Source organism: Marmota monax, unplaced genomic scaffold (genome assembly GCF_021218885.2).
Source record: "Marmota monax isolate L192 unplaced genomic scaffold, Marmota_monax_Labrador192_F-V1.1 WCK01_AAM20220418_F8-fsc00012, whole genome shotgun sequence".
In the NCBI taxonomy this organism is placed as follows: Eukaryota; Metazoa; Chordata; class Mammalia; order Rodentia; family Sciuridae; genus Marmota; species Marmota monax.
In genome coordinates, this window is record NW_026695227.1 from 9,648,634 (window position 1) to 9,667,620 (window position 18,987).

Sequence of the window (18,987 nt, forward strand, 5' to 3'; positions counted from 1 at the left end):
TTGTGTTAGGATACATCAGGGTGTGCATTAGCAACCCACTACAGTTCTTGAATGTGGAAGTTCTTTAGCAAAAAAAAAAAGAAAGAAAGAAAGAAAGAAAAGAAATCAATAACCCATTTAGCCTATTTTCAACACATACATACAATATCAAGCATCCTAGAAACCACACCTCTCCAAGGGTCCCTGCACTCCCAGACCTGCAAGCCTAGATTGCCTTGCCAGACGGGGCAGAAGGCTCGGACTACAACAACCGGCGTGCACATCGAGGGGCGTGGGCGTGGGCGTGGGCGTGGCACAGCCGCCAGCTCCAGCGGCCGGGCGGGGATCGGGCGGAGCCGTAGCTGAGTTGGCGGGGGACTAGCTCCCGGATGTGGAGAAGCTGGAGCGAAGGCGTAGGAGGAAGATGGACTCCTTGGAAAAGGGGTCCACCTCTGTCTGCAATCCACGGGGGCGGTCGTCCCGGGGCCGACCGCCTAAGCTACAGCGCAACTCCCGCGGCGGCCAGGGCCGATGTGTAGAGAAGCCCCCGCACTTGGCGGCCCTAATTCTGGCCCGGGGCGGCAGCAAAGGCATCCCCCTGAAGAACATTAAGCACCTGGCGGGGGTCCCGCTCATTGGCTGGGTCCTGCGTGCGGCCCTGGACTCGGGGGTCTTCCAGAGGTGCGCTTGTGCGAGACTGGAGGCGCGGTCTGGGCTGGGGTCGGGAGAGGAGACGGGCTGCTGGAGGGGGTTCCCGGGGCATTGCTCCTGGAGGGCGCGATCGCTCCTATGAGGGGCGTGCAGGATCCGGGTGTTGGGCCCGGGCCGAGAGCTCCGGAGGAAGGGCTTCAGCGCCTTCCTTGTTCCGTAGCTTCTAATAGCCATGACCCGAAACAGTTCCTGTCTCGCCCTTGAGAATGTCGTACTTTTATAAGGGGAGATTTCCCCTACCTAACGGTCACCTCCAACCGGGTGGACCTCACTGGCAAAAGCAAAGGAGACCAATCCCCTGTGTAACATCTGTGTGAGCTCCTTTTGACAGAGGCCCTTGAGGCTCTCCTGTTGCTCAGCCTTGATAACTGCTTGATGCTGATCCTCTTAGGGAGGCATCAGGTTCATGAGTGGACTCCGATGTCAGGGCTTCCTAGTTTTAAGATCAGCTTGGAGAGCCTTTCCTAACCTTTGAAAAATACCAGCTATCTGCTTGTGAGTCAGCACAATCTAGAAAGCTCCTTACATTTGTACGGATGTGAGAGACAGTGGCAAGGTATATAACTGGCTGTTTTATGTTTGTAAATGATTTTATTATACCTCTTGAACTTTGTCTGCCCTAAGGACAGTTTTATTTGTGCATCATTTTGAGACGTTGCCACATGCCAAATTGGTCATTTGTTGCAAGCCGATGTCATTCATCAAAGAAGAGAGATGAAAGTCTTTACCAAGAATGAATTTACACATAGTAGATGCAACCTAATTACACTTGAATTTGTTACTGAGAAAATGAAATTATTTTAATAATTAGCTGTTTTGCTTTTTAAGGAGATGTCTGCTTTTGAAGCATATTAATTTCCATGATTAATTACCCATATTACTATATGGATGTGTTTCATTTAACCAATTTCGTTTATGAGTGAGATAGATACCAAAAAGCATAAATTTACTAATTTTCTTAATGTTTTAACCCAAAGTAAGCTCTGGGTGGAGCCACACAAATAGGAGCTGGTGCTCAGAAGATAACACTAATGTATGGGAAGTGTGCTAAGGAGAGATAGGGAAGAACTTGGAGTTTGGTTCAATTCAGTAAACATTTACTAAGCCCTCATTTCTGCCATGCATACAAGGGAATACCAAGATGAATGGAATGTGGTTGTCCTTATGAAGTGTGCAGACTTTTGGACAGTTTTTACCTTTTTAGGAAGGGTACAAAGTGAGAAGTACTAAGATAAGGGAGTACATCCAGACCATAGTGGAAGAGTAAAGTTTATAATACTAGAGATCAAAATCACACAGTAGATTGAGAATAAAACTATCATTTACATGGATTGCAAATGTCAAAACACCACTTTGAAAATTATTTAACAAAAAAGGGTGAGTCTTGTTTCAGATACAAAAATTAAAAAGGTCAAAAAATGGTTCTTCCATTCAGCAAATATTTATTAACTATCTGTTATTTGACAGACACTGTTCTGTTCCTAAAGCAGGGGTCATAGCAGTAGCAGGAGGGTCAGTCCCTATATGACTGTGAAAAGTCTGGTTCTGCTGCCACCCTATGAAGCCAATACCTGAGGAGACAAGAGTGGAAGAAGAAAGAACTTAAGAGGTTGGCAGGTGGAAGATGGAGGTCTGTCTCCCCAATTCTATCCTGTAAGGAATGCCACTTTCACCATAGCCAGATGAACTCTGGAATGGTCAGTTGCAGTAGTCAGTTTGCTTGATGTTGTTTCAATTGCCAGGCATTCCTGGGTCCTATAAACTTCAAGAAAGATTAGTGATCAGTGGGTCATATGACTGATATTGTTCTTTGATGTTTTCCCTTATTCTCTGCAGGCAAGACTGCCTCATTATTTGGAGAGTAAGACAAATAGTAAAAATCAGACTTTCTTGTGCTAGGAGTGAGTTAACCCACTTATCAGTTTCATCTAATTGCATGGAGCTTGTTTTACAATAAGGAAGGATGAGCAATATGCAGACATTAATATATAGTGTATCAGGTGGTCATCAATGATTTGAAGAAAAATAAAAGATAAGGGCATGGTGCACTCTATCACCAAAATTCTCAATTTCTTGGTTTTGGATAAGTTGCTCTTTTGTGAGGTCAAGGTGATTGTACTGACAACTGCAAAACTATTCCCAAACCATTGCACCAAGAGTCTTAGCTCTATCATGGCTTCTAGCAGCTTAAGGCTTTGTCTCTAGCATGATTCCAGCCCCCCATAAAATGCCTGCTGGGAAGGTTTAATGCTGCCACAATGTACTATTTATTCCTGGAAAAACTTGGTAATAGGCTGATAGCCTTTGAACCCCCTGTTAAAACAGTTGCTTTAGAAAGCTTTCAATTGTAGAAACTTTCTCTGCCCTTTGAGATGTAATTCTGCCACCCCAAACTGCATCCCTCCCCCAAGGTCAAATGCAAACATTCTGAAAGATAACTCAGGCCAGGTGGAAAAGATAAGGGCTGGCTTTGGTGAATGCTTTTCTTCAACTTGCAATGTTGTCAGTTGTTATAAAGAAAGAAATCTGCTTCTTCCCCAGATAAGCACCAATTAATAAATGCAAGTGAACCTTTACATGGACTAATCCCCTTGAACAACTCTCAGCGCCTTTCATGTAGCAAACCCTAGCCTTTGAAAAAGTCTCCAGGCTCATATTTTCTGGGAATCTGAGTTCAGTTTACACAGGATTCTTGCCCCTATTAAAATAGAGTACAACCTGTCCTCTCTACTTAAACTGGTAACCAGCTTTCTTTATCCTTGACAGTATTCCTCAAATCCTTCTAGATTTAAGTGTTATCAGAAAAAATTGCTCTTCCTCAAACCTTTAGTAAAGTTCTCACTGGGTCTCATCGGGTCCTCTGCTTATACTAGAACCAGTTACCGTCGCAAGACTCTTGTATTGTTTATTGCGTCTTCCACTCTGGGGAAGCAATGGAATCCCCACTGAAGTACATGACAGGTCTAATAGGAAAATTAAGTCCAGTTAGCAAAAGTGAGGGGAATAGATTCTGGGAGTCAAAATACAACAAAATAGCCATTACAGTGTACACTGGAGATTTGTTATGAAAGGATTAGAAAACACATGTTTGTTTTAAACAATGATTTTCCTGTTTTCGTTATTAAAATGCATATGTACAGAATTCCATTAAAAAATGACTTACCTGTCAACTTCTTCTGTATCAGTTTCACTTCATTCATCTAGACTACAGTATAAACCCCTTGACTATAGGGATAACATTTTTCAACTTCTTTGAGTTACCTGCCATTTCTGTCTCCATACCAATATTAGTGATTAGAAGAAATGAAATAAGTCTTTCCCGTAACTAGCAAAATGAATATATTTTTAACTGCCTTCTCTAACTCACAATATCATGTAATAATGTGATTTTATTCTGTTTGGTTCTCATTGCTGCTTGCTGTGTGACTTCCATTCTGGGGACCTGGAAAGTTTAACTTGGGGTAACAGGAGGGACTATGACTACTTCCACCATGAAGGCTTTGCTGATCTCCAAATAATCAAGTCTGTCTTCTCATACATAGCAACATGGTTTATTCCTTCATTTAGTGCCAGCAGTATTGAGAGTGGTAAGATCATAGACCCTGGAGTTATATTGTATGTATATGAATTCTAGCTTCACCATATATTAACCATGTAGTGCCCTAGTCTCTTCATCCACAAAATGGATTTAAATGTCTACCTCATAAGCTTGCTGAGGAGAACAAGTGAGTTAATGTATGTACAGGCCCATAGTATGTGATCTAACATTTATATTTTCCTCTTGTAATGGAGATTTTTACAGTCTTGATCTCTTCCATGGACTATAGTTTCTTTGACTGTAAAATGGAACATTAGTAATGATCTTCAAAATTCTGGTGCTTACATTCCTTGGCTTTGAAGAGTTAATGGAAATATGTTTTTATTCTGTATTTCAACTTTCAGCAAACTTTCTATAAAGGAACAGATAGTAAATATTTTAGGCTTTGCAGGCCAGATGGTGTCTGTTACAACTACTCAGTTCTGTGGTTTTATGTTGTGAAAGGAGGACACGTATACATAAATGAATGAGTGTGACTGTATTTCAATAAAATGTTACAGACCCAGCCTGAGGAGTGGGCCATTTTGGGCCTGGAAAAACCACTGCAGATTAGATGAAAAACTTGTCATGAGTAGGTACAGTCTTATTTATCTTGATATGCTTTATTACTTTAGATCCTCAATTAAAGTGTGTTGATTTAATTTAATTGACTTACTATGACTACAGGAGGACTTTGGCACATACTTCCTGCCTCCAACCCATTTCTTTCTTCCTTTGACAAATATTTACCTTAGAAGGGAATTGAAGAAAATTACAGCTATGTGGTTTGTGGTTTTAGGGCTAGAAGACACCTTGAAGATTATTTTGTTCAAAACCATAATTGACTTAATTGAGGCAAATTCTATGGCCCTGCTCAGAATCAAAACTAAAAATATTACATTTTTAGGGTTGCTAAATTTGCATAGTAGTTAGGATATTTAGCAGTCAAGAAAAATGCTGAGATAAAAATTTTCTTTTCATTTAGTGAAGTATTATTTCTAGAACTAACTCTTTAAGTACTTGGTTTTCAACAGTGATTCAGTAGTGTGTAAGTAAACCTCAGAACAAATTGATCTTTAAAATCTTGCATAACATACTGGTGAAAATAAATTTTAGTTTCATTTCTAGGGTGTAGATTTATGACTCATGAAAGGCCTATGCTATGTTATCCTAAAATGGCAGTTTACAATTTTCAATTTAGTTGATATTCCTGTTCACCCTGTTTGATGTAGTATGCCTTCATTCAAGGCTAAAACCATTGACATTAGACTTTGACCCTTTACTTGATTTTAATATTATTAGGCGTATTGGCACACATGTTTATTCTTTCCTCTTTGTGCATTTTATCTAAACCAAAGGAAGTTTATTCACTTATTCCCTTTCACAATGATTGTTGTGTTTTTAGGTGTGCATGTGGATTGCTGTTTTTATATTAACAGTGCCATTGTCTTATATAATGCATACAAATTAGGCATTTGGACCTCTGAAGATTTGAAAGTAGAACTTCAGGTTTCAATAGATTTCAGTATGAAGATTAAATGAGACAGTGCCCATGTTTCTTTATTACCATTCCTGTTTTAGTGTTTTTAATTACTACCATCTATTAAATGTTTATTTTGTGGTAAATGGTTTATATTTAATCCTCATAACAACTATATGAATGGAATAAAAGAAAAAATATATATGTGTACATATGTGGCAAAGACTATAAGCCATTGAAATATCTGGGCATAATGTCAGTATTAAAATGTGGCTAGAGTAATATTCAATTTTTCTTTCTGGCAGTGGGACTCAGTGAAGGTGCAGAAAACAACTTAAGTACAGATTAGTTTATATCCTCAAAAATAGCATTTATTTATTTATTTGTTTGTTTGTTTGTTTGTTTGAAGGACTACCAGGCAGTGAACTCAGGGGTATTCCACCACTGAGCCACATCCCCAACCCCCCCCCCCTTTTTTTTTTTGTATTTTATTTAGAGTCTGGATCTCACTGAGTTGCTTAGCACTTTGCTATTGCTAAGGTTGGCTTTGAACTTGCGATCCTCCTGCCTTAGCCTCCTGAGCGAGCCACTGGGATTACAAGTGTGCGCCACTGTGCCTACCCAAAATAACATTTTTTATTCTTTGTTTTTACCTAATAAAGTCTAAATATACCACTGTGGAAGTTGTAATTAATAGTGTTGAGTTAAACTCTCCTGAGCCACTCAAGCCAGGGCCCATAACCTATTATTATCAATGGCTATAACTTGATTCTTTGTTCAAACTTCTGCCTACTCATTGTTGCAGAAATGATTCATTGATAAAGTAGGGGGGAAAAATTCAATTATCTGATTTGGGCCTATAATTGTGCGTATATACTCTTCTAAGCTTGAAACTTTCAGCTTTATGACTTGGCTAAGCCAAGCCATGTTTTTCTTAAGTTTATTAAAATATTTCATAAAATATTTTGAATTTGGGGAATAAGAATCAGGATCTTCTTTTAATTTCTTTAGATTTGAAATCTAGTGGTTTTTTTGCTTAGTATATCTAGTTTTATAGAACTATATTACCTAAATAATAATTATATATAATACATAAAATGATAATAATATATAATACATAAAACAAATTTTTTGAGATATAAATGGAAACATTTAGTATAAAATTTTTTTCAGATATAATATACATGCAAAATACTTAATAATTCTTTATATTACTCTGGATGTTTAACATTATTTTAATGGTACAAAAAACAATTCTAACAATGTGTAAATTGTATTCTAGGATTGCAGAGCTCCTTTTTATTGTTCGTGATTTCTTTTTGTTGATGTTACTATTTAATTTTTTTTTTTTTAATATCTGAACAGTGTGTGGGTTTCAACAGACCATGATGAAATTGAGAATGTGGCCAAACAATTTGGTGCACAAGTTCACCGACGAAGTTCTGAAGCGTCAAAAGACAGTGCTACCTCACTAGATGCCATCATAGAATTTCTTAATTATCACAATGGTATGAGTCTGGATACTATTCAAAATTTTATTTAATTTCTAACTTATCATCTCACAAGACTTGTTTTAACATCTGAACTAAAGATCTTAGTTTGCATGCTTGCCAGAACTTTATTCTGATGTCCTTTTCATTTCTTTTGTCTTCTTAAGAGGTTGATATCATAGGAAATATTCAAGCTACTTCTCCATGTTTACATCCTACGGACCTTCAGAAAGTTGCAGAAATGATTCGAGAGGAAGGATATGATTCTGTTTTCTCTGTTGTGAGACGGCATCAGTTTCGATGGAGTGAAATTCAGAAAGGAGGTAATCTTTTATCGGTCTTTATTTTAGCTCATTTTACTGAGGATCAGGTGTTTTGGGGACTGGGGGTGGGTACCACGGATTGAACTCAGGGGCACTTGACCACTGAGCCATATCCCCAGCCATTATTGTATTTTATTTACAGACAAGGTCTCTGAGGCTGGCCTTGAACTCGTAATCCTCCTGCCTCAGCCTCTGGCACTGCTGGGATTACACGCATGCAGCACTGTGCCTAGCTGGAGAATCAGTTTTCAGTTGGTTTTTTTTTTTTTAATATATTTATTTTTTAGTCATGGGTGGGCACAATATCTTTTCTTTATTTTATGTGGTGTTGAGGATCGAATCACGCATGGTAGGTGAGCACTCTACCTCTGAGCCACAACCCCAGCCTGAGAATCAGTTTTTATATATAAATATTCTTTAAGATTGAGAAGAGTTAAAAAGGGAACAATGACATAATTAGTTCTAAATCTTTTTATTGAGGCAATTTCTTTGTTTTTTTCTTTATGATTAGACTTTCTAATCCTCTATTGCTACTTGTCTTTTTGAGGCAGATGTCATTTTTATAGATCAAATACATTTTAGATAAACTGCATACAAAACATATGCAAATAAAAAGCATTTGTCAAAAGAGTTCTAGAAAATCTCAAGAGTAAAATTCCCCAAATTTGTAATTCATATGTAAGACGGGTTTAATGGGAGCCTGATTTCTAGTCAGATAAATTAACAAAATATTTAATAAAAAAACAGAGTCACTAACAAATAGGTAAATGTAGCATACTTGGGGGAAAGTAATGTGATTTCTCTTAGGTACACTGACATTTGCTGACTTTCAAAAGCCAGCCTGTCTCTATGTAATATATGTCTTAAAAATAAGATAGTAATGAAGGTAGTGAAACTGGAGAAAGTACAAAAAAAAGATAATCAGGAGTATACATAAGATATAGATAGACTGAAAATAATAACTTTTCAATCTCAAATTATGAATTTTATCAAGACAATATATATCAATAAATATATTTACTTTTTTTTTATTCAGTAGACATTATTTTTTCTGTGCCAGATTCTGTTAGGCTTGCTTGCCAATATAAAAATTTAAACTAATTTATCCAATCTACAAATAAAATCTAGGAAGGAGCTATTAAATCTTAAAAAAACAAAATTTTATTCAAATCAAGAAAACCCAAATTCAAATTGGATTTTGAGGTTTATACTATATTAAAGTCCAAGAAATATCTAGATTCAATAGGTGACAATTTCATAAATTTAAAAATCCATAAATATTTTTTTTTAAAAAGTCAGGAATATTTGAAGAAATGTCTTTGAGCATTAAGAATGCACGTTAGGAACAATATCTTTGTCTTTTCATATGATATATTCCCTGATACCACTATAAAATAGAATACTGATAGGCAGTTATTCTAAACCAGACTGGCATTTCTGTTTTCTTTTTAAATTTTTTCTTTAGTTGTAAATGGAATTAATATCTTTATTTTATTTACTTATTTATATGTGGTGCTGAGGATCGAACTCAGTGCCTCACATGGGCTAGACAAGCACTCTGCCACTGAGCCACAACCTCAGCCCCAGTCTGGCATTTCTTAATGATTCTTTTGTTCCTTGTTTATATAGTCATTATGACTAAAAGTCCTAGTAGTTTAATCAGTACCTTAAAAATTATTCCATTTTATTTTCTATAACATATTCTTTTTTAGTTGTTACTCTATATCTGCACTATCTGGTAGCCACTAGTACTGTTAATGCTTGAAATGTTAACAGTGCCAAACTCAGGTGAGCGCTAAGTATAAAATACATATTGCATTTCTAGATTTGGTATGAAAGCCCAAGAAGTGTTACAATATCTCAATAGTTTTTATATTTATTACATGTTGAAATTGTAATATTTTAGATACATTGGACTAAATAATATGTACTGTTTTTTTTTTGTTGTTGTTGTTTGTTTGTTGTTTTTATTGTGCCGGGAATAGAACCCAGGGCCTTCCGCATGCTAGACAAATAATCTATGACTGAGCCACACACCCAACCCAGTAAAATGTACTATTAAAATTAGTTTGGTTCCTTTTATTTCTTCACAATGTAGCTAGTAGAAAATTTTAAATTACTTATATGGCTTACATTGTATTTCTAATGTACAGCAGTGCCCTAGAGAATATACTTCATGCCTTTGTTACAATCTACCCTGAACTGGTATTTTATAACTTCATCAATAATTGAAAACCTCATACCAGTATATTTCTATTTATGCCCTTTCTTTTGTACTTTTATTGAAGCAGTCTATTTCAACATATATTTTAATGCCATAATACATTGTTGCTATATTTTAACAACTGAGTCTTTTTTTAAAATTGTTAATAGTCATTTATCTTTCACCTGCATATTTATATTTTTCTGTAATTTTTCATTTCTTATATTTGCCCTTATTATATAGTGTGTAACTGTTGGTGACAAATTCAGCTTTTGTTTATCTAAAAATGTAATTTGCCTTTATTTTTAAGGATACTTCCATTAAGTATGAAATTTTGTTTGGATTTTTTTTCCAGCATTTTAAACTTGCATTTTTATGATGTTCTTCTGAAGATTCATCTTTAAAATATTTCATTATTTTCTGCCATCTGTGTTTTTTTTAATAATAAATCAGCCATCATTTTGACTATTGTTTCTCTGTAATAATGTGTCATTTTTCCTCAAACTGCTCTCAAAAATTTCTTTTTATTTAGTTTTCCACACTCTGACTCATAGTTTTCTTTGGAGCTCTCTGAACCTCTTGAATCTATAGGTTGATATATCTGTTATCATCACTCAAAAATTCTCAGCTGTTATCCCTTCAGATTTTTTTTTTTTCTGTGACATTTCTGGGACTCCGGTTTAAGAAATTTTAAGCAATTATGTTGTGTACGCAATTCTGTTGGTCAGTTCTTTACTATTTATTTATCTGTGCTTGATTTTGAGCAGTTTCTTAATGACTTTAAATTTTTGAGTTTATTGATCATTTCTTTTGACTTGTCCGGTGCATTATAAATTTTATCCAGTGAGTTATTGGAGACACTGTGCTTTTGTTTTCCTTCCTTCTCGTTCTCCTCCCAACCCCCTCTCTCCCTTTCTTTTTAGGGATTCTATTCTGTGTTGAAATTTTCTCCCTCTTTATGCATTTTTTATCTTCTGTAGTTTCTTTAACCATATTTATAATAGCTATTTAGGAGACCTGGATTGTAAATTCTAGCATCTGGGTCATGTATAGATCTGTTTCTATGACTGTTTTTCTCTTGATTGCGAGTAATGTATTTCCGCTTCCTCTTAAGAGACTATAGTATTTATTTTCTCCAGAGAGGACATAATAACTTTGATTCATATATAAGTTGGGTATCTTTAAACTATAATTTCAATTCACCTCCTAGTGCAGGTACTTTATCAGAAGATATATTTTGAAAATACTGTTGATATCTACCTACCGACTTTTGCTAATAGGACTTTGGGATCTAAGCACCATAGGATCGCACCCTGTCTTCCAGCCCATTCCCAGCTTCCCATGCCACACAGCACCCTCAACAGAAATCTTGTAGAGGGAATCATTGGGCTTTATTTAGGATTCCCAAACATGGGACTTGAATTTGGACGACAGTTTGCTACTAAGTTTACAGGGCCATTGAAAATTCTTCTAATTTTTTCTTACCCTAGCAGAAGCCGTCTCATTTGCCTGCTTGATCCTTCTCTCACCTTGTCCTCTCTTCAGCAAATAGCCCCATGAAGAAAGCAGCCACTGATTCTAGAAAAGACTTGTTCCTCTTTTTCACTCCAGTGCCTATAAAGCTGTACAACCTGTAGCTATTCAAAATCTATTTGCTGAGTTTTTTCCTAGATTATATTAAATATGGATGAAAAAGAACAGAGATTGGCTTAGTTAGTAAAGTAAATAGAGGTTATTACCAGAAACTTTACACATACAACTAGAGGTTATTACTAGAAACTTTACAGCCAAAAGAAAGATGTTGATGAATTAGCAGCTATTAAACATACACACACACACACACACACACACACACTCATATATATCCACATATACAGATTAGGAGGAAATTCATTGAAAAGGTAAGGAAATATCTATATACCAATACCAAAGGCTTAATTTTTTTATAATGTGTTGTCATCATTAATGTTGATATTGCTGAGTCTTTATTATCAAGCATAATAATGAATAGGTGTTTCATATAGTTTTAACTACTAATAAAATATTTAATATATAAACATTCTATCAATTTAAATGTTTCAATAAGTTAATGGGAAAAATCCTGTTTTCTGAATAAATCTGTAAAAGTAATTCTTCAACCACATTACATAAATAACACAGATGCAAATAATAAAAAATAAAGGGCTAAAATTCTGAATGTGGTATTTTATGATAAGCTTAGTTTTTTTTAAAGCTAGTTTAAGACAGCTTTGATGTTTTCCCAAAGCATTATGTTTGTATAAATATCTTAAACCTTGATTATTCTACAATTCCTTGTAAAATATTTTTCAGTTACTATGAGAAAGCAAAGATATAGCATTAGAATTATTGGAGATTTTGTTCCTTTAAAGAAGTCCTTTTAGTTAATTATCTAGATAAAGAAAAAATGACATATTTTTAGTTCATTTTAATTTTTATTTTTTTTAAGTTACCAAATGAACACTTTCTGTATCCAAAGCAATATGGACTGACTATAGCTTTTTGTTTTTAGTTTGTGAAGTGACTGAGCCTCTGAATTTGAATCCAGCTAAACGACCTCGTCGACAAGACTGGGATGGAGAATTATATGAAAATGGCTCATTTTATTTTGCTAAAAGACATTTGATAGAGATGGGTTACTTACAGGTTTGTACATTCATTTTATAAAGTCCTTTCAAACCCTCTCATATGAACACATTGAATTCCAGGGAAGAAGTCTGGCATGGTTGCTAAAAGAAAGTAGCATCCCCCAGAGGAAAGGCAATAGCTGACAAGATTTATCCTTTACCGCATTTATTCTTCAGGTTTTCCCCCAAAGTGATATTTGGAGTCTATTTAGTAAATATAAAAGGAATTCTGTTCCAACTATAATATTAAGATAAAAAAAATGAATCAAGTGGGCTGGGGTTGTAGCTCAGTGGTAGAGCACTTACCTCACATCTGTGAGGCACTGGGTTCGATTCTCAGCACCACATATAAATAAAATGAATAAAATAAAGGTCCATCAACAACTAAAAACAATTAAAAAAATGAATCAAGTACTGAATGTTTACATGTGTCCTGATATTCACATGATTCCATTCAGAATTGTTTGTAATACATGTTTATGGTACTGTTAGGTAGGTTGTGGCTGTACAGATGAATAATTTCTATTACTTTAAAAAGAGAAAATAACCAATGTAGTAGATGTGAAAAAAGACAAGCCTGGAAGTCAAGAACACCACATTCTAATGAGCTTAACCTTGAATATATCATTTTTATCTGTTCTGACTCATTGCTCTCATTTTAAAACATGGAGATTGAATGTCTGTCTCATTTTGGGTCCTACATTGTTGCACCATATATTTGTAAATTGGTTAATTTTAATAGCTGTTATTTATGTACCACTTAAATGTACCAAGTAAAATGTTCATAATTTATGTAATCTGCACAACAACTGAATGAAGTAAACATTTCTATACCAGTTTTACCTAGAAGGAAACTTTAGTTCTCAAAAGTGAAGTAATTAACTCAAGGCAGAATAGCTAGTCAGTGGGACTGTCAGGCTTTAGATCTAGGTCCTTCCTTATGTTACTAAAAAAAAAAAAATAGCATTAAAAAGGGGTTGGGGACTCAGAGTAAAGCACATAGGTGAGGCTCTGATTTCAATCCCCAGTGCCAATTAAAAAAAAAAAAAAGAAAAGCCTCATCACTCTACAGTAAAAATTCTAATATGACTTGTGCTCTGAAGAAAAAAAGGAAAAGCATTTTTTCCAATCTTCTGGATACTACATAGGCAAAAGTAGACTGTACAGTTAAGTTCAGGTATTGAGGAAAATTAAATTTGACATAGAAAGATACCATCTTCCATGAACTCTTTTCTAAGGAGAACTTTGACCTAACCCTTTCCCAAAGTGTGGAGCAAAGTAATGTTTCTCATTATAACAAGATTCATAAAAAAACTAACAATTCTGGAAAAAATGAAATTTTCTAGTAATTGATCTGATCTTTCAAATAATTACTGTCAGAGAAAGGCCCCTCCTCTTACTCCCATACCTCAGAATCTGACCCTGCCTTGGCCCACATGTAATCTGGAAAACTGTTTTCCATTCTCCTCTGTGGCTCAGTCATCCAAGACAGTACTGTACAACAGTACTGTACAACTCCCTGTCCTGCCCCTTAGTAGCAAGTTGGAACAGAAGTTCTGAAAACCTTTATATTGCTTTTGAATGATGATGGAAGAGATCTCCAGAAAAAAAGGGGAATATTTTAAGGGATTTTTTAGAAAATCCCTGTGGTAACAATCCTGGAGAATGGCTGTGATTTCTTTTTTCAATCATAAAATAGAAATCTTTTTGAAGAAAAATGGGTACTTACATATTAAAGGTTATTAGTTTTGTGTGAGCTTTGCTTTCTAAAAAAACCAAATAATTTGTGGTATATTTTTTATTTTACTGTGTTATTTCTTTTTCTTAGTACTATAGAAATTAATCCATTGTTCTATATTTTAATACACTTAATGTGATCATATTAAAAACAGTACTCATGACATTTGTACTGTGTTTAGGGTGGAAAAATGGCATACTACGAAATGCGCGCTGAACACAGTGTGGATATAGATGTGGATATTGATTGGCCTATTGCAGAGCAAAGAGTATTAAGGTAAAAAAAAAAACAAACAAACTTGGATAACCTTTGTACTAGAGCCTAAAATTATTTTTACTAGATGATGTTTAATTATGCATCTAGACATCGACTTCTAATACTCCAAACATCTTAGGGTCTCTGGAACTAGTTTGCTCATGTGGGAAAGATATATGCATAAAATATGCCTTTAGGTGACTTGTTCAATAAACTTAGAAACACATAATCTGGTTAGAACACACTGTGTATAGGTCTTGAACTGTAAGTCAAAGTGTATATTATATGTTAAGTAAATTTGAAGAGTAATACTTGAATAATTGAATGGAGCATGAGGATTCAGTTACTGGTGCTGGCCAGATGAGAGGGAGTGATTAGTACTGCATTTGTACTCATAGGTCTATTTTGGTTTCTTTTAGATATGGCTATTTTGGCAAAGAGAAGTTTAAGGAGATAAAACTTTTGGTATGCAATATTGATGGATGTCTCACCAATGGCCACATTTATGTATCAGGAGACCAAAAAGAAATAATATCTTATGATGTAAAAGATGCTATTGGGATAAGTTTATTAAAGAAAAGTGGTATTGAGGTATGTGCTCCCTGAATGTAGCATTATTTTATAAGATTTTGATTCAGGGTTAAAGAATATACAAGGAATTAAGAGATTTAAATTTTTAGTATTAATTATTAAAATATCTTAAGTTTAACCTCACATGCCTAGAAAATTATCACACTTTATTTTTGGATGAGTAAAATTGAGATTTTTTTAATCATCAAATAATATTTTTTTATTTATTCAGTGAGTGTAATTTATTCAGTAAGTGTAAATATACTGCTTTTAAATAAGTGCTAACTAGATTATTAGAAATTGCCACAGGATCTTGGAACAAGAAAGATTTCCTAACTAACTAGTTTTGGCATTTAGAAAAGGGCAGATATCTTGTGGATTTTTAAAATGTAGCATATTCTTTTTTTTTTTTTTTAAGCAGGATTTCAGACACCTTTATTTTTGGCCTCTGAAATATGTTACTTCAAGGAAGTCAGCTCCTCCCTAAGTCCCCACCATCCTCCAACAGCCAGCAGCCTGTCATTTCTCCTGCCCTCAAGGAGCCCTGAACACACCTGCATGCAGGCTGCAGCTGGCCCATTCCAGGCAGCACACTACCAGAACTTGCTGCTGGTCCCTCCTAGGAGTCAAGCAAATTATACTTTGCATTCAAAAATGTAGTATTTTTTATGAATGAAATTTTTAATTAGAAACAACTTAGTCTTTATATTTTTTTTAAATGAAGGCCAAGTATAATTCACTAGAATTCTTAAATATGTGTTACTAAGCAGCACAAGAGAGATTATGTACTTTTCTCTTAATAAATTGAAGGACCAGAAAATGTTAGATCAGTATCACACAGTGTGTATTGTATTTTGTACCTGTGGGTAGAATCCTCTACACTGTCTTGCCTTTGTTGGGCTTTTAGAAATAAAATAAGCTTTGTTTTAAAGTATCATCATTTTCAAATGACAGTTGACTTTACTATAATTAGTCCTTCAGAAGGTCAAAAGACTACTCATCTGTGATAGCTTATTTACAAGGCCTTATTTTATTATGAAAGATTTCTGTTTCCTTTCTGATTTTTCCTAAACGTTTTGTCTTTTTGTTTGTTTGGTTTTGGGTTTTATTCATTTCAGGTGAGATTCATCTCAGAAAGGGACTGTTCCCAGGAGACACTCTCTTCCTTACAGCTGGATTGCAAAATGGAAGTCAGCGTATCAGACAAACTGGCCCTTGTAGATGAGTGGAGAAAAGAAATGGGCCTGTGCTGGAAAGAAGTGGCATATCTTGGTTGGTGTCTTTTATATAACTTTAGTAAAATGGACCAGGATTTATTTATTTTTCATGAAATAGAATAATAGTAAAGAAAATTCCCTAGATTAGTTTGATTATAGGGAAATAGCAGCTTTCTTGCACTGCTGACCAAAGTTTTAAATTGGGGAAGCCTCAGCAACTTATTGAGACCCTATCTTAAAATACAAAGAGCTAGGGATGTAGCTCCACGGTAAAGCGCCCTGGGTTTGATGCAAAAATACCAACACTTTTTTTTTTTTAAATTAGGGTTTATAGTTATACATAGCCAACACTTTCATAAGTAAAATTTCCTTGCAAAGTTTAAAGACTGAATTACACAAAAAAATACTGACTTTATTTTTCATCATCTTTCAGTGAAAACAGCTCAAATTTCAGTATATTTTATAACAAAAGAAAAATATTTCAGTGAATATAGAGCAAAGTTATATTAGTACTGTTTTGTCTACAATATAGTAATAATTAAACTCAGAATGGTGAATCTAAAGTTCTGGGAGTTGTAAAATTTATTTTACCTAAAAAGTGGGATTGGGGTAAGAGGGAGAAGATAGAAGAAGCAAGAGAGGGAGAGAAATGATGTAGTCATGTCAGTGTGATTTGGTATTTAATTCTTTGATGAAAATGCTAATTCTTCAATATATATGGATACAAATCAAAAGAACTATTACAGATTAAAAGAGGCTAAAGATACACATTAACAAAAATGCATTATGTGGGCCTTATTTGACTCCTAAATTAAAAAAAATGAAGCATAAAAAACCAATTTTGAGATAATTGGAGATATTTGAACATGGTTATGAGATGATATTGAGGAATTACTGTCAATTTTGTGAGCTTGATAATATGTCACGCAATATATTTAGCTTTTGGAGATAACTGCTAAAGAGTTTTGGGGTAAAATATTTCTAGGAATTCCTTCCTTTTCCTCTGCCCAAGGAAACTAGGAGGAGGGAATAGAAAAAAATAATAAGTGATTACAAAACACTGATAATAATTCAGTATAACCTTAGATTTCTTACATATGGTTGAAATTTTCCTTCATAAAATGTTGAAATAATTTGTCATATATAGAATTTCTTATAATTATGTTTATGGCAGGCAGAAAGAATACTCTAGTTTCTCCCTGTCCCTGATAAGAGTTTCTTTTTAATTGCTTACGATAAACCTTAGATCTCAGTTACCCTTTAAAAGATTCATTGCTCTGTCTAATCTTTACATAATTCCTAAGGTCTTAACTAAAGTTACCAATTCTCACTTGTTTGCATTTTTAGCTAGAATATCTTATGTCTCACTAAATGTTCAATTAGTATTTATTTTACTTGATAGGAAATGAAGTGTCTGATGAAGAGTGCTTGAAGAGAGCAGGCCTAAATGGTGTTCCTGCTGATGCCTGTTCTTCGGCTCAGAAGGCTGTTGGATATATTTGCAAATGTAATGGTGGCCGAGGTGCCATCCGAGAGTTTGCAGAGCACATTTTCCTACTGATGGAAAAGGTTAATAATTCATGCCAAAAATAGAAATTAGTGTAATGTTGGTAAGAAAGAATACAGCCTTCTTCAGCCACTTTGCTTTTATTTTTGATTGGGTACAATTCCATGGTGTAATGTTGCAGAGGGTGTGATTTGATTTGTGATAGATCTTAATATCTTTTTAAAAAGCAAAAGTCATCTTAAATTATCATTCAAAAATCTATGAAATAATTATGCCATACTTTATCTTTATGCAAGATAATTATTTAGAAATTGTTCACAGTCTTTCTTAGATTTTTAGAAAATACAAGTAAGAAATCATCAACATTGATTTTGTATTGTACCCTGGAAAACTGTGTATTTGTGAGCTTTAATGATGCTGGGATTGTATTTATTTGGAGACTGTGTCTGGCAAGAACACCCTTCTGTTAATTAATAAAATTACATTTCACAAACTTGATGAAAATTGCCTTATTATAAAAGACATTTATTTCTTCTTAACATTATGTGCAGTCTTAGTGAGAAACAGGCTACTGGATGCCAAGTGTAAAACATAAATATCTGAATAAATACATATATCATGATGGTTATATGTTGATTTGAAGAAGGCAAGATTAAGTCATTTGCAGTTACCTCTGTGATAATGGTAATTTTGTGTACTATATTCAGCTATCATAATTTTGTGGCCAACACAAATTGTTCCTACCTGATTGGATTCCAAGCATGGGACATTATCTCATAAATGTAGACACTTAACTGATAAATACTATTTCCTGTGGAACATTTACATCTCTTTCTACCAAAAGAAGAATGCCTGTTTTTTTTTAATTAGTTTTACATGACAGTAGCATATATTTTGGCAGAATATACATAAATAAAGTATAACTTATTCTATTAGGTTCCCACTGTGGCGGTCATACATGATGTGGAGTTGCCCTGGTGATGTATGCAAATACAAGGCTAGGAAAGTTATGACTAATTAATTCTGTCTTTTCTTTTCTCCTCCCCTTCCTTTCCCTTTGTCTAGTCCGATCTATATCTATTATTCCCCTCCCCAAACTTCCATGTTTTGGATTATCATCCACAAATCAGAGAGAACATTTGGCCTTTGGTGTTTGGGGATTGGGTTATTTTACTTAGCATGATAGTCTCTAGTCCCATCCAGTTACCAGCAAATGCCACAATTTCATTCAAGAGGAATTCCTTTTAAACTCAACAAGAAGCAAGACATTCATGCCAAGCTTTCCAGGAAGC

General features: G+C 34.7%; 1 protein-coding gene across 1 annotated transcript; it reads left to right on the forward strand.

Annotated features, from left to right (window-relative positions):
- Positions 1-322: 322 nt before the first annotated feature.
- Cmas (cytidine monophosphate N-acetylneuraminic acid synthetase) lies at positions 323-18,188 on the forward strand. The gene is made up of 8 exons (XM_046436205.2): positions 323-660; positions 7,113-7,255; positions 7,405-7,560; positions 12,294-12,427; positions 14,328-14,422; positions 14,821-14,992; positions 16,090-16,243; positions 17,591-18,188. The coding sequence occupies exons 1-8, from the start codon at positions 404-406 to the stop codon at positions 17,779-17,781; spliced, it is 1,302 nt and encodes a 433-aa protein (XP_046292161.1). The 5' UTR covers positions 323-403; the 3' UTR covers positions 17,782-18,188.
- The last annotated feature ends 799 nt before the right edge of the window (positions 18,189-18,987 follow it).

Bases quoted from the DNA above. Each gene is read 5' to 3' on its own strand.
- Cmas (XM_046436205.2), top strand. From the start codon at position 404: ATGGACTCCTTGGAAAAGGGGTCCACCTCTGTCTGCAATCCACGGGGG. The intron at 12,428-14,327 runs GTTTGTACATTC...TACTGTGTTTAG, and splicing joins TAGAGATGGGTTACTTACAG to GGTGGAAAAATGGCATACTA. The intron at 16,244-17,590 runs GTTGGTGTCTTT...TTTACTTGATAG, and splicing joins GAAAGAAGTGGCATATCTTG to GAAATGAAGTGTCTGATGAA.